Source organism: Syngnathus typhle, linkage group LG9 (genome assembly GCF_033458585.1).
Source record: "Syngnathus typhle isolate RoL2023-S1 ecotype Sweden linkage group LG9, RoL_Styp_1.0, whole genome shotgun sequence".
Taxonomy (NCBI): domain Eukaryota; kingdom Metazoa; phylum Chordata; class Actinopteri; order Syngnathiformes; family Syngnathidae; genus Syngnathus; species Syngnathus typhle.
Genome location: NC_083746.1, coordinates 13,914,397 through 13,928,078, shown reverse-complemented (window position 1 = coordinate 13,928,078; position 13,682 = coordinate 13,914,397). Strand labels below are relative to the sequence as shown.

The window sequence follows — 13,682 nt, the reverse complement described above, 5'->3', positions numbered from 1 at the left end:
CCCTATTCAATTGAATACACTATAAAGAGAACATATTTAATGTTCAAACTGATAAATTTAATTGTTTTTTGCTAAATAATAATTAACTTTGAATTTCATGGCTGTAACACTTTCAGTAGAAGTTGGGAAAGGTGGCAAAAAATACAGAGAAAGCTGCGAAAAGCTCGTCAAACACCTATTTGGAACATCCCACATGTGATCAGGCTAATTGGGTACAATGATTGGATATAAAAGGAGCCTCCCCAAACATGCTCAGTCATTCACAAGCAAGGATGAGGCGAGGTTCACCACTTAGTCCACGACTGCATGACAAAATAGTTGAACAGTTTAAGAACATTTCTCAAAGCAAACTTGCAAGGAATTTAGGGTTTTCAACATTCACGGTCCATAATATCATCAAAAGGTTCAGAGAATCTGGTGAAATCACTGCACGTAAGCGCCACGGCCGGAAACCAAGACTGAATGACCGTGACCTTCGATCCCTCCGACGGCACTGCCTTAAAAACCGACATGAATGTGTAAAGGATATCACCAAATGGGCTCAGGAAAACTTCAGAAAACCACTGTCAGTAAATACAGTTCATCACTATATCAGTAAGTGCGGGTTAAAACTCTACCATGCAAAGCCAAAGCCGTTTATGAACATCCAAAAACGCCGCCGGGTTCTCTGGGCCCGAGCTCATGTAAAATAGACTGATGCACAATGAAAAAGTGTTTTGTGGTTTGATGAGTCCACTTTTCAAATTGTTTTTGGAAACACTGAACGTTGTGTCCTCCGGACCAACGAGGAAGCGGACCATCCGGACTGTTATCAACGCAAAGTTCAAAGGCCGCCATCTGTGATGGTATGGGGGTGCATTAGTTCCCATGGTATAGGTGACTAACATTTCTGTGTAGGCAACATAAATGCTGAAAAGTACATACAGATTTTGGAGCAACATATGCTGCCGTCAGAGCGACGTCTTTTTCATGTACGCCACTGCTTATTTCAGCAAGATAATGCCAAGCCACATTCTGCACGTGTTACAACAGCGTGGCTTCGAAGTAAAAGAGTCCAGGTTCTCCCCTGGCCCGCTTGCAGTCCAGACCTGTCTTCCATTGAAAATGTGTGGCGCATTATGAAGTGTAAAATACGACAAGTAAGACCCCTGGGACTGTTGAACAACTGAAGCAGTTCATCAAGCAAGAATGGGAAAGAATTCCACATGAGAATTAGTCTCCTTTCTTCCAAAACGTTTATTAAGTGTTATTAAAAGGAAAGGTGATGTAACAAAGTGGTAAACATGCCCTTTCCCAACATCTACTGCACTTGTTGCAGCCATGAAATTCTAAGTTAATTATTATTTGACAAATAAAATAAAGTTTATGAGTTTGAGCATTAAATATGTTGTCTTTGTACTGTATTCAATTGAATATAGGTTGAAAAGGATTTTCAAATCATTGTATTTTTTTTATTGACATTTTACACAATCCGGTTTGTATATAAAAGAACTAGGGCCAAAACGAACAAAACATATGAAAGTGTGAATCAGTTTGTGTCAAACATTTGCTTGGCCTTTTGTACTGAAGTTTGTGTTTGATATATAGAATCAATTCTGAAGTCCAAGCAGCAGATGATCAGTCTTGTTTTGTTTGTCTGTTTTGTTCTTCTTCTACAGGTACCCTTTGTAGTCCTGAAGTTCGCCTGAGTGCACGCCCTGGTTTCTTCACTATTTATTTAAGTAGAAAAAATGGGATTGCTCTGGAAGGTGACCACATAAAACATAGGATTTACTTTGGAAAAGAGGGAGAACACTTGGAGGTAAGACACTTTAAGAAAAATTAGTATGAATGCCTAAAATAAAGGGAAAGGTGGTAGCATGACAAGAAAATGCAAACATGGTGCTAACCATGAATAATGATTGGTGGTCACTGACTATCAACTGGGATCTTGAACAATATTGGTTTATTTCATCATGGATAATAATAACTACCATGGAAATTTCTACTATTCAACAGAAATATGAAGATGCTGTGTCCTCTGTGTCCATTAACAATTTAAAGGAGGGAGAGCGCTACTGTGCAAAAGTGCAGTACACTTACTTTGACCATCCTGTCGGGCTGTCCAGCTGCACCCAGTGTGAAGTCATCCCTCAGTCAAGTAACACAACAATTTAGATTATTATTTTCTGATTATCGTCTATGGTTGAGAAACACTACATGTTATTTGCTTTGTGTCAATATGTTTTTTTTAGAGTCAATAGATGTGTTGTGTCATGTGTGTCATGACCTGGTTGATTGTGAAAATTAAAACAAAAAGCTTATATATGAGAAGGACAAATTAAAATTGCCGTATTTTCTGGACCTTAAGGCACACTTAAAAGCCTTTAATTTTCTCAAAAAAGGAAGGTGGCCTTTTAATAAGGAGTGCCTGTCACAAATCGGAATGGAGCAGGCCGACCAAGTGCAGCTTGGACCAGGGTTTATTGACGAACACAAACTAACAGACTCTGTAAACTGAGTACTGACCGACAAAGACGTGAAAAAGAAAAGACAGGGTGACATTGACAATGATCCGACACAGACAGGACTTAAATACAAGACAGGTAACAAGAGGCAGGTGACTGAGATTACAATGATTGTGAGGTAACACAGGAGGGGAGGAGCAACGCGAACAGAAACCATGGTAACAGACATAATAAAGCAACCCTGACAGTGCCTTTTGTGTGGACTCCAAAATCTGTGAAATTGTTTTGTTTGGCTTCCGTATTATACATCCGTAATGTGAAGACCCGATGAACCAATCAGAGGACATTAGGTTTTACGTAGATCGGGGCAAAAAAACAACCAGAGGACTGTATGTAGCACGTAGAGTACGTACCTCTGCGTACCGTTTGTGCAAATCTGTAAAGTTGTTTTTTGTGGCTTCAAATTCTGAATGCCAGATAACTTTCTCCAGTTCAACCAAATGTGTGTGTGACATCGAAAGAGTGGAACGGGTATAACCACCCTAAACGACCTACACGCACACGCACGCACACACACACACACATTCACACACACACACACACACACACACACCATCATCATAGGCGGTCACTCGTGGTCGAGTATGACTGTCCCCCGTCTAGGTCCTGTCCCCGTGTTGTTCCGAAAGTGTTTCAGGCGTATTTTGGGTAACCTTACAGGATTTTGCACCCTGAGTTATAATTAAAAGTCTCTGACAAAGGCAAAGTGGCTTTGCCTTTGTCAGAGACTTTTTAACACTTCAGATGGGCGTGAAGGCCGATCCTGGACCCGATTGTTCTTGTGCAGTGTGGACAGTTGAATGTGGTGGTGGGCTTGGGTTGGACCTGTTTGGTGGATGATCGCTTCTTTCTGAGTCTGGGCTTGTCTTCTGCAGTACAGTGGACATCAGCATTACAAAGTGCAGCACTCTCATGGTCTTTTGCCATGTCTTCCTAGGTTTTAAGGTCTATGTGGAACCTTCTGAGGTTTGTTTTAATGTTGTCCTTATACCTCATCATCTGGCTTCCTTGGCCAGGTTTTCCTTCAACAAGCTGGGAGTAGAGAACTTGTTTTGGAAGTCAGAGATCAGGCATGCGGACAACATGACCAGTTCATCTGAGCTGGTGTTGTACGATGGTGGCAGTGATGGTAGGGATGTCAGCCTCCTTCAGGACGCTGGTGTTGGTGCGTCGATCTTCCCTACTGATCCTGAGGGTTTTTGGAGGCATCTCTGGTGATATACCTCTAAGGTTTTTAAATGATGATGATGATGATGATGATGATAGAACTTTATTCATCCCACAGCGGGGAAATTTACTTGTCACAGCAGCCTGCTGTATGTGGTCCAGGCCTTTGACCCATACAGAAGAGTCAGCAGCTTTGTAGACCAGGATTTTGGTCGCGGCTCTCAAAGAGTCTTTTCCTTAGCCTAGGAAAAGCCCCACTGGCACAGCTGAGGCGGTGGTATATCAATGTCCACTTTTGATGATAGAAGGCGGCGGCCCAGAAATTGGAAGTGGTCCACATTTTCCAGTCTGGTGTTGTCAATGAAGATTTTTGGGGGTGGGACAGGAGTACTTTTTCGTGGTGGCTGATGGAGGATTTGAGTCCTTTTTACTGTATGTTGATGACTAGACCAAGCTGTTTGTATGCTTTTGCAAAGGCAACCAGAGTGCACTGTTCATAGGAACACACAAGGTTCTCCACCACGACACTATTTCCTGGTCGCCACAGGACCACAACTGATTCCAATGGCATGGAGGACCACGACGACTGGAGGCCACCCTCTGTTGCAGACTTCACCCGCCTTCAATGCCGTTGTGACGTCATCATTTGCCACATCCACCGTTGAGGTCTTTTCTTTGGGATCGCGCTTTGTCTGGAACCTCCCCCTTAACCTTACCGGCATCGGTAACCCTACCAGGAGTTTAAGCTCCAGACAGTTTTGCTTTTGGGTTCATAGGAACACTTAAGGTTCTCCACCACGACAAGGTGGCGATCCAGGGAGAACTCAGACGCACACGCACACATACGCACACACAGTGGGGAAAATAAGTATTTGATCCTTCACTAATTTTGTAAATTTGCCTACTGACAAAGAAGCAAACAGTCTATAATTTTAAAAATAGTTTTTTTTAACAATGACACAGAATATAGAAAAGAAAATGCAAAAAAACACATTGTATAAAAGATATACCGTTTTTTTCCGTGTATAATGCGCGAAATTTAACTAATTTATTGTCCTAAAATCTGGGGTGCGCATTATACATATGTACAATTTTTTTAATTTTTAATTTTTATTTTTTTAAGAAAATCATGGTACAACAAAACCAACAACAGGACTGACCGACAAAGACGTGGAACAAAAAGACAGGGTGACATTACCAAAAACAGGAACAGAAACCAAACAGACATCATGACAGTAACACATGCAATGATCCGACGGTGAGCGAGGGGCAGGCAGGACTTAAATACGAAACACGTTACATTGATTGAGGTGACACAGGAAGGGAGGGGCGACGCGAACAGAAACTATGGCAACCTCGACACATAGCAAAACTGGGGACGAGACATGACAAATCTCCCTCGAAATAAAACTTGAAATCACCTTTCTTCTTGTTTGTTGTCAATCGCGCATCGCATTCAGCCATCCTGCCCAACACACTTAGTCAGTAAAATTCATAATTGACGACACATCGTTTGATGCTATGGTGCAATCCTTGATGGTGTGTTATTGTCAAATATTGTTTGTTTTTTAATCTCCATCGCGGACCGGACGTCATACCGAGGCAGTATCACTCCGCATGCGCACTATGGATTCGATGCGAATAGTCCTCTTCTCTTCTTGACTGACAATGAATGTGATAGTTCAATACAATCAGCAAATAACAAAATGCGTATTACAGGTAATATTTTATTTCACAACACTTTGCCTTGTTCCTTTCGTCTCTGCTGTTCACTTCAAACACGCTCCATACGACCGCAATGCTCTCGTATCAGACGCTTGCTTGATCACCTGCTCGTTTGCTGTCACAATGTACCCTACACAAATCCGAAACATTTGTTGCGGCTCCGAGTCACGACGAGGGGCAAGTTTTGGTTTCCAAGGGTGTTTTTATTCCTCTTCAACGTCTCTCCCATACAAAGCCGCCTTTTTCACGTCCGCACGCCTTTTTCATATGTCCGCACTGATCGCGGTGGTGCCTTTACGGGCAGTCGGAGAAATCAACGCCAACAAAAAAAATTACATCCAGCCTAGTTAAGACCATACCAAAGACTATAACAATGGGACCTATTGCTTCCCTGCGTGTGTGACGATCATTGGGACTTAAAAAGAATATATATATATTAAAAATTGGGTGCGTATTATACATGGGTACAGGCTTTTTTCCAGCATCAACATGCCATTTTTAGGGTGCGTATTATACATGGGGGCGCATTATACACAGAAAAAAACGGTAATTAGATTGGCATTTTATTGAGGGCAATAAGTATTTGATCCCCTGCCAACCATTAACATTTTTGGCTCCCACAGACTCGTTAAATACCACTCCTGCTCCTTAGACACAATGTCACCTGCAGCTAAGTCAACTGTGTAAATTGAATAAAACCCCTCTCCATGCAATCAATCAGACTCCAAATTTAACACTGCTTAGCACGTCCGCCTCACAATTAGAAGGGTGCAGGTTCGATTCCACCTCCGGCCCTCCCTGTGTGAAGTTTGCATTTTCTCCCTGTGCCCGCATGGGTTCCTCCCACATTCCAAAAACATGCTTGGTAGGCCCATTGAGAATTCCAAATTGCCCCTAGGTGTGAGTGCGCGTGTGAATGGTTGTTCGTCTCTGTGTGCCCTGCGATTGGCTGGCAACCAGTTCAGGTTGTCCCCCGCCTACTGCCCAATGACTGCTGTGATAGGCTCTCGCACGCCCGTGACCCCAGTGGGGACAAATGGTATAGAAGATGGATCGATGCTGCTGCAATGGCTAAAAATCCTGCATTGCCCACAAAGTTCCCCTGCTCCAGAAGGCACATGGACAGTGTCGGATTCATATTTCATTATGATTTATTATGTGTTATTATACATTTGTGATCGCTGTGGAAAGCGTGTAGTGAATAAGGAACAGAAGCAGAGGAGCGGAAATCTGTTGCCTTTGTTTGGCCCCAGCTGATCTCAAGCCAACGATAAGAGGAAACCACCGGAGAAGACCTTTCTGCTGTTAGATGATATGATGAAATGACGTTCAAAAGAGCTTATTGGCTAATGTCTGCTTGCAGAGACTCTGCAAGAAACCCCTTAGATAACCCTTTATGTAACTTGGGGACCTCAAACCAAATAAAAGTGAGGTTGATGGGAGAGCTGATTCGAGTACCGTAATTTTCGGACTATGAATTGCTCCGGAGTATAATTCGCACCAGCCATAAAATGCCCAAAAATGTGAAAAAAAACCATATATAAGTCGCTCCAGAGTATAAGTCGCAATTTGGGGGCAATTTATTCGACAAAATCACACATCAAGAACAGACATGAACGAGCAACAACAGGCTAAACGATATGGTATGCTAACGTGACAAACAAAAACGAGGAGCTGAGAACAGGCCTGACGTAACATTCAGTTATTTAAAAAAATATATTACAAAATAGCACGTTTATAAAACCATCTGTGTCACTCCAATTCATTAAATCCATCGATCGTCCTTTGTCAACAATGCCGTGTGCATACAACGATATATAAACTATATTTTAAATAACTATCACATAAACAACAATATCATCAAACCATTTGTGTCACTCCAAATCATTAAATCCATCGATCAAATTTCTCGTCTTTTATCGATCGTCCTTTGTCAACAATGCCGTGTGCTGCGCCGCAGTTCAAATTATTCCACAGGCCCATACAACGATATATAAACTATAATTTAAATAACTATCACATAAACAACAATATTATCAAACCATTTGTGTCATTACAAATCATTAAATCCATCGATCAAATTTCTCGTCCTTTATGTCATCCTGGTGACAGAGGACATGTCCAGAGGATATGGCGCTTTCAAGTGTTAATTACTTTATTTGATTTTTTCTCTCTATTTTTCATGTTTTGAATATGTTCAAGATAAAGATATCAAAGCATGTGAAGTGATCAACTATACTAAAAATAACGTGAAGTGGTCAACTATACTTGTAAGTAAGTGATGTGTTAATGATCGAGTAAAGATTTGTGAAAAAAAACATATATAAGTCGCTCCTGAGCATAAGTCGCCCCCCCCACCCAAACTATGAAAAAACCCGCGACTTATAGTCCGAAAATTACGGTAGTTGAGAGACCAGCATGCGGCTCGCCTAATTCTCCTTGCAATTAACTGGAAGCGTCTTCTCTCCTCATTGTTTGTGAGATGTTTAGGAAATAAACCTAACATAAGTTGGTCCTTCGAGCTGGATCGCAAGATACCTGATGTTCCCAGAGGCGGAGGCGACAACCAGGAAAGACCGTGGCCACGACGAGTATACCCTTTACGGGACTGGGAACTGAGAGTTGACGCGAGACCGGAGGAGTGAAGACTTTTCGGAGTGAGCGTGCTCATAGGTGTGTGTATGTGTGTGTGTGTGTTGCGCACGCAAGTGAGAGAGAAAGGGCGACGGTGTCCTGTGTATTTAGTGCACTTAAACTAAGTAAACACATATTGGTTCTCTGCAAATAATTTGTTTTTCCAAAAATCCATCCATTCTACTGTTAAAAAGCTTTTCCAATATTTTTGAGAGTTGTGGCAATATTGAGACAGGTCTGTAGTTTGTAAAGTTGTGTTTGCTCCGAGTTTTATAAAGAGAAATGACTAGCAATTTTCATCTTCTTTGGGAATGTACGTACCAGTTAAAAATGAAAAGTTACAGATGTACACAAGTGGCTTTGAAATCCCCTCAATGATTTGCTTAACTAACATCATATCAATCCCATTGCAGTCGGTAGATGTTTTATTTTTGCATTGTTTTACAATCTTAATGATTTCATTTTCATCAACTGCCTTCAAAAACATTGAGTGAGGATTCCTTTCTATTAATTTGCCTACATCTGGCGCTGGAATCGTTATGTTTTTTGCTATGTGAGGCCCAACATTTACACAGAACTGATTAGACTTAGACAGACTTTATTGTCATTTTGTAAACACTTGGTGCACACAAAACGAAATTTCGTCGCATACGGCTCTCCACAATGAAATGATATTTCGGCTGAATAAATAGTGACATTACTATATAAATATGAAATAAGATAAGTATGAGTGCAGCAGTGATAAAGTATGTAAACAGTGCAGGAAACAAAAACAGTATTTACAAAATGCGCAGAGGAATGCTAAGTTGACTGTTCAACAGTCTGACGGCAGTAGGGAAAAACTGTTGCAGAACCTGGTGGACCTGCAGCGGATGCTGCGAAACCTCTTCCCAAAGGATAGCAGGGAGAACAGACCTTGGTGGTGGCGTTTTTTTTCATAGTTTGGGTGGCGGGGCGACTTATGCTCAGGAGCGACTTGTATATGTTTTTTTTCACAAATCTTTACTTGATCATTAGCACATCACTTACTTACAAGTATAGTTGACAACTTCACATTATTTTTAGTATAGTTGATCATTTCACATGCTTTGATATCTTTATCTTGAACATATTCAAAACATGAAAAATAGAGAGAAAAAATCAAATAAAGTAATTAACACTTGAAAGCGCCATATCCTCTGGACATGTCCTCTGTCACCAGGATGACATAAAGGACGAGAAATTTGATCGATGGATTTAATGATTTGTAATGACACAAATGGTTTGATAATATTGTTGTTTATGTGATAGTTATTTAAATTATAGTTTATATATCGTTGTATGGGCCTGTGGAATAATTTGAACTGCGGCGCAGCACACGGCATTGTTGACAAAGGACGATCGAACTAATTATTTTTAGTATAGTTGGGATTAAAACTGTTTGCCACTTCTTCCATATTATAATTTTCAGTATCATTTATATTATAAATGATTATATATGATTATATTATAAAGGGGTCCCCAAACCTTTTCCTGTGCGGGCCACATAACTTTTCCCTTCTCTGATGGGGGGCCGGTGTCAGTTTGTTACAGAAAAAGTGTGACGATCGTACGGGATCTTAAAAAAATTATTGTTTTCCAGAAAGCCACACATAACCAAATAACGGTTATTTAATAACCCTTTCCAGGTTCTTAGCAGAAAAAAAGTCAAGAAACAAATAATAACACTATTAATGAAATAAATAATAACTAAATAACCCTCTCTGAGTTCTTCACAGAAAAAACAGGAAATAAATAATAACTACCGTAAATTCCGGACTATAAGCCGCGACTTTTTTCCAAAGTTTTGAACCCTGCGGCTTATAGTCAGGTGCGGCTTATATAAGGTTTTTTTTCGTGATTTTTGTGATGACTTGATCACTTGAAGATTCAAGAGTTTTTTATTCGCCATGTTTGAGCGTGCCAAACAAGGAATTTGACTTCGGTAAAACACACCCTCTGTTCAACATTTAGGTGACTAACAACACTCAGGACATGTGAAAAATGCGGTATCTTGAAGAAAAAAAACAACAACAAAAATACTATTTTGAAACACTACTATGGCTGGTGCTTATTCTGGCTGTGTTGCTTGTGACTATTATGAGCTTTAGTAGGAATGTACGCTAGGTGACCTGCGCTGTTTGGACCATCTGCATTGTATTAAAACCCAATCAATCAGCATTTAAATAAAATTCTTCTGACATTTTGCTCACCAAAAGCAAGTTGTAATGATTGTGAACTTTTAATGCGTTTTATTCAGAAGGTTACTTTGAACCCCGAGGCTTAAATGGCGGCGTGGCGTATTTATGGATTTTTACGGCTTCCAGGGGGCGCTCTAGCAGGATTGCTGCTTCTTCTTATTATTATTATTTCTTCTTTGTCTGTCAGCGAGACATGCGCCGAAGAAGACGTGCTAGTTTGTGTTTTGAACATTTCGCGCATCATGCACACACCCTCATGGAAAACACGAAGAAATGCATTTGATTTTTAGTTAAAAGCAATCGATTTGGCTGTCAAAGAGGGAAATAGATCTTAAATGGCGGCGCGGCGTATTTATGGATTTTTACGGCCTCCGGGGCGCTCTAGCAGGAAGCAAGAGCGAGACAGACGAAGAAACGATAATGCGCCGAAGAAGACGTGCTAGTTTGTCAAGACGGTTGCGTCACCCTTTTCTTTATTTCTTGGTCCCATCCGTCTATACGTGTTGCTCGCTAGTTTAATGTACCGTTTTTTTCCGTGTATAGTGCGCAAAATTTACCTAATTTATTGTCCTAAAATCTGGGGTGCGTATTATACATGGGTACAAAGAAAAAAATTTTTAATTTTTTTTTTTTTTTAACTTTTTTTTTTTTTTTTTTTTAAAGAAAGTCATGGTACAACAAAACCAACAACAGGACTGACCGACAAAGTCGTGGAACGAAAAGACAGGGTGACATTACCAAAGACAGGAACAGAATGACAGTAACACATGCAATGATCCAACGGTGAGCGAGGGGCAGACAGGACTTAAATACAAAACACGTTACATCGATTGAGGTGACACAGGAAGAGAGGGGCGACGCGAACAGAAACTATGGCAACCTAGACACATAGCAAAACTGGGGACGAGACATGACAAATCTCCCCCGAAATAAAACTCACCTTTCTTCTTGTTTGTTGTCAATCGCGCATCGCATTCAGCCATCCTGGCCAACACACTTAAAATACATAATTGACGACACATCGTTTGATGCGATGGTGCAATCCTTGATGGTGTGTTATTGTCAAATATTGTTTGTTTTTAATCTCCATCGCGGACCGGACGTCATACGGAGGCCGCCATTACAGATGCGCAGAACGGATGCGCAAGACACGTCAGCTATATTAAGAGCGAGAGTTGTTTTCTTCCTATTAGTTTCAATTCACAGTTTAATTAGCAGTTTCAATCAGCAAATAACAAAATGCGTATTACAGGTAAAATTTTATTTCACAACACTTTGCGCGACCGCACCAAATTAAGCTCCCTGCGCAGTGCGCACTGAGGTCCACTTAAATTTTAGAAAGTACATCAGGACTTTAAAAATATCTTCTAAATTTCAGCGACGGCTCTGTCACAATAATGCTACCAGCGCGGTGCAGTTGGGCGGTCGGCGGTGTGCTACGGTTGAGCGTTCTCTCTCGCACTCTCTCTCTCGCTCTCTCTCGCTCTCGCACACACGCGCACACACGCACACGCGCACACACGCAAACCGGATATCATACCATTACAGATGCGCAGAACGGATGCGCAAGACACGTCAGCTATATAAAGAGTGAGAGTTCAGTTTTCTACCTAAATCCGTATTACAGGTAATATTTTATTTCACAACACTTTGCCTTGTTCCTTTCGTCTCTGCTGTTCACTTCAAACACGCTCCATACGACCGCAATGCTCTTGTATCAGACGCTCGCTCGATCACCTGCTAGTTTGCTGTCTGTCACAATGTACCCTACACAAATCCGAAACATTTGTTGCGGCTCCGAGTCACGACGAGGGGCAAGTTTTGGTTTCCAAGGGTGTTTTTATTCCTCTTCAACGTCTCTCCCATACAGAGCCGCCTCTTTCCCGTGTGCGCACGGAGCGCGGTGGTGCGTTTACGGGCAGTCGGAGAAATCAACGCCAACAAAAAAAATTACATCCAGCCTAGTTAAGACCATACCAAAGACTATAAAAATGGGACCCATTGCCTCCCTGCGTGTGTGACGATCATTGGGACTTAAAAAAAATAAATAAAAATTTTCAAATAATTCATAAAAATTGGGTGCGTATTATACATGGGTACAAGCTTTTTTCCAGCATCAGCATGCCATTTTTAGGGGTGCGTACTATACATGGGGGCGCACTATACACGGAAAAAAACGGTAATTTAGCGCTTTGTGCATGAATAAAATTAACATGAACAGACCCTCAACACACTCGAAGAAATGCATAAAAGCGACGACGAAAGAGAGACTGAGAAAGTGTGAGGCGAAGGATATCTAACGCTATTCCAATCGGACGCTGAGGAGGAAGACTTCGATGGTTTCAGTGCACAGGAGGAAGATGAAGACGATGAAGCTCTTTTCTTACTTTTACTGGTATGTTTTTTTAACGAGCCCTGTTGGTGCTGTACTACCGTGTTGCTGCTGTGTTACCGCCACGTCTCAGTGACTTTTACCGGGTAGTTTTCTTTTTAATCTACCTCACTTCAAACACGCTCCATACGACCGCAATGCTCTTGTATCAGACGCTCGCTCGATCACCTGCTAGTTTGCTGTCTGTCACAATGTACCCTACACAAATCCGAAACATTTGTTGCGGCTCCGAGTCACGACGAGGGGCAAGTTTTGGTTTCCAAGGGTGTTTTTATTCCTCTTCAACGTCTCTCCCATACAGAGCCGCCTCTTTCCCGTGTGCGCACGGGCATTAGACTATTAGTCTTGTGTTACTTCCGTGTTGCTGCGGTATTACTGCCGCGGCACGGGCAGTGTTTGGAAAGAAATGTTAAGGTATGTTATTAAAACTTTAAAAAAGCTTTCTGTGTCCAGTCTTTCTTTGTTAATGACTCGCGTTGGAAAGAAATGTTAAGGTATGTTATTAAAACTTTGATAAAGCTTTCTGTGTCCAGTCTTTCTTTGATAATGACTCGCGTGCACACTTCCGTGTTGCTGCGGTACTACTGCTGCGTCACAGGCAATGTTTAGAAAGACATGTTAAAGTATGTTATTAAAACTTTAAAAAGGCTTTCTGTGAACGGTCTTTCTTTGTAAAAGACGCGTGTGCACGTGCGGCTTATAGTCCGGTGCGTCTTATATAAGAAAAAAACTAAAGTATCCCCCAATTTTAGCTGGTGCGGTTTATAATCCGGTGCGGCTAATAGTCCGGAATTTACGGTAAATAACGCTCTCTAGGTTCTTCATAGAAAAAAAAGCCATGGAACATTAACTTTCTGTTGTGCCATGCACAATCTTAACAGATAAAAGTTCAGCTCAGTTGTCAGAGCAGAATCTCTCTGACACATATGAGCAGTCTCTTAAAGTTCTTGTGTTCCTTCCTTATAATCCTTTTGTAGGTTCCAGTAGGCTTGTAGACACCGCTGTCTTTTTTGTTTAAGTTTGCTAGTGCGTCATAGG

At 41.4% G+C, this 13,682-nt stretch overlaps 1 protein-coding gene across 9 annotated transcripts in view; it reads left to right on the top strand.

The window, feature by feature from the left end:
• The window catches only part of ifngr2 (interferon gamma receptor 2), a 149,637-nt gene that overhangs the window by 90,074 nt on the left and 45,881 nt on the right, over positions 1-13,682 (top strand). For 8 of the 9 annotated variants that reach the window (XR_009715716.1, XM_061286754.1, XM_061286757.1 and 5 more), the window contains 2 exons: positions 1,659-1,801; positions 1,999-2,140. Coding sequence is in view for 8 of the 9 variants with exons in the window: in XM_061286754.1 (XP_061142738.1) it covers positions 1,659-1,801; positions 1,999-2,140 (285 nt within the window). In the remaining variant the exon portion in view is untranslated. Of the gene's footprint in view, positions 1-1,658; positions 1,802-1,998; positions 2,141-7,889; positions 8,073-13,682 lie in introns of all 9 variants that reach the window. The other variant, XM_061286756.1, reaches the window with a different exon arrangement.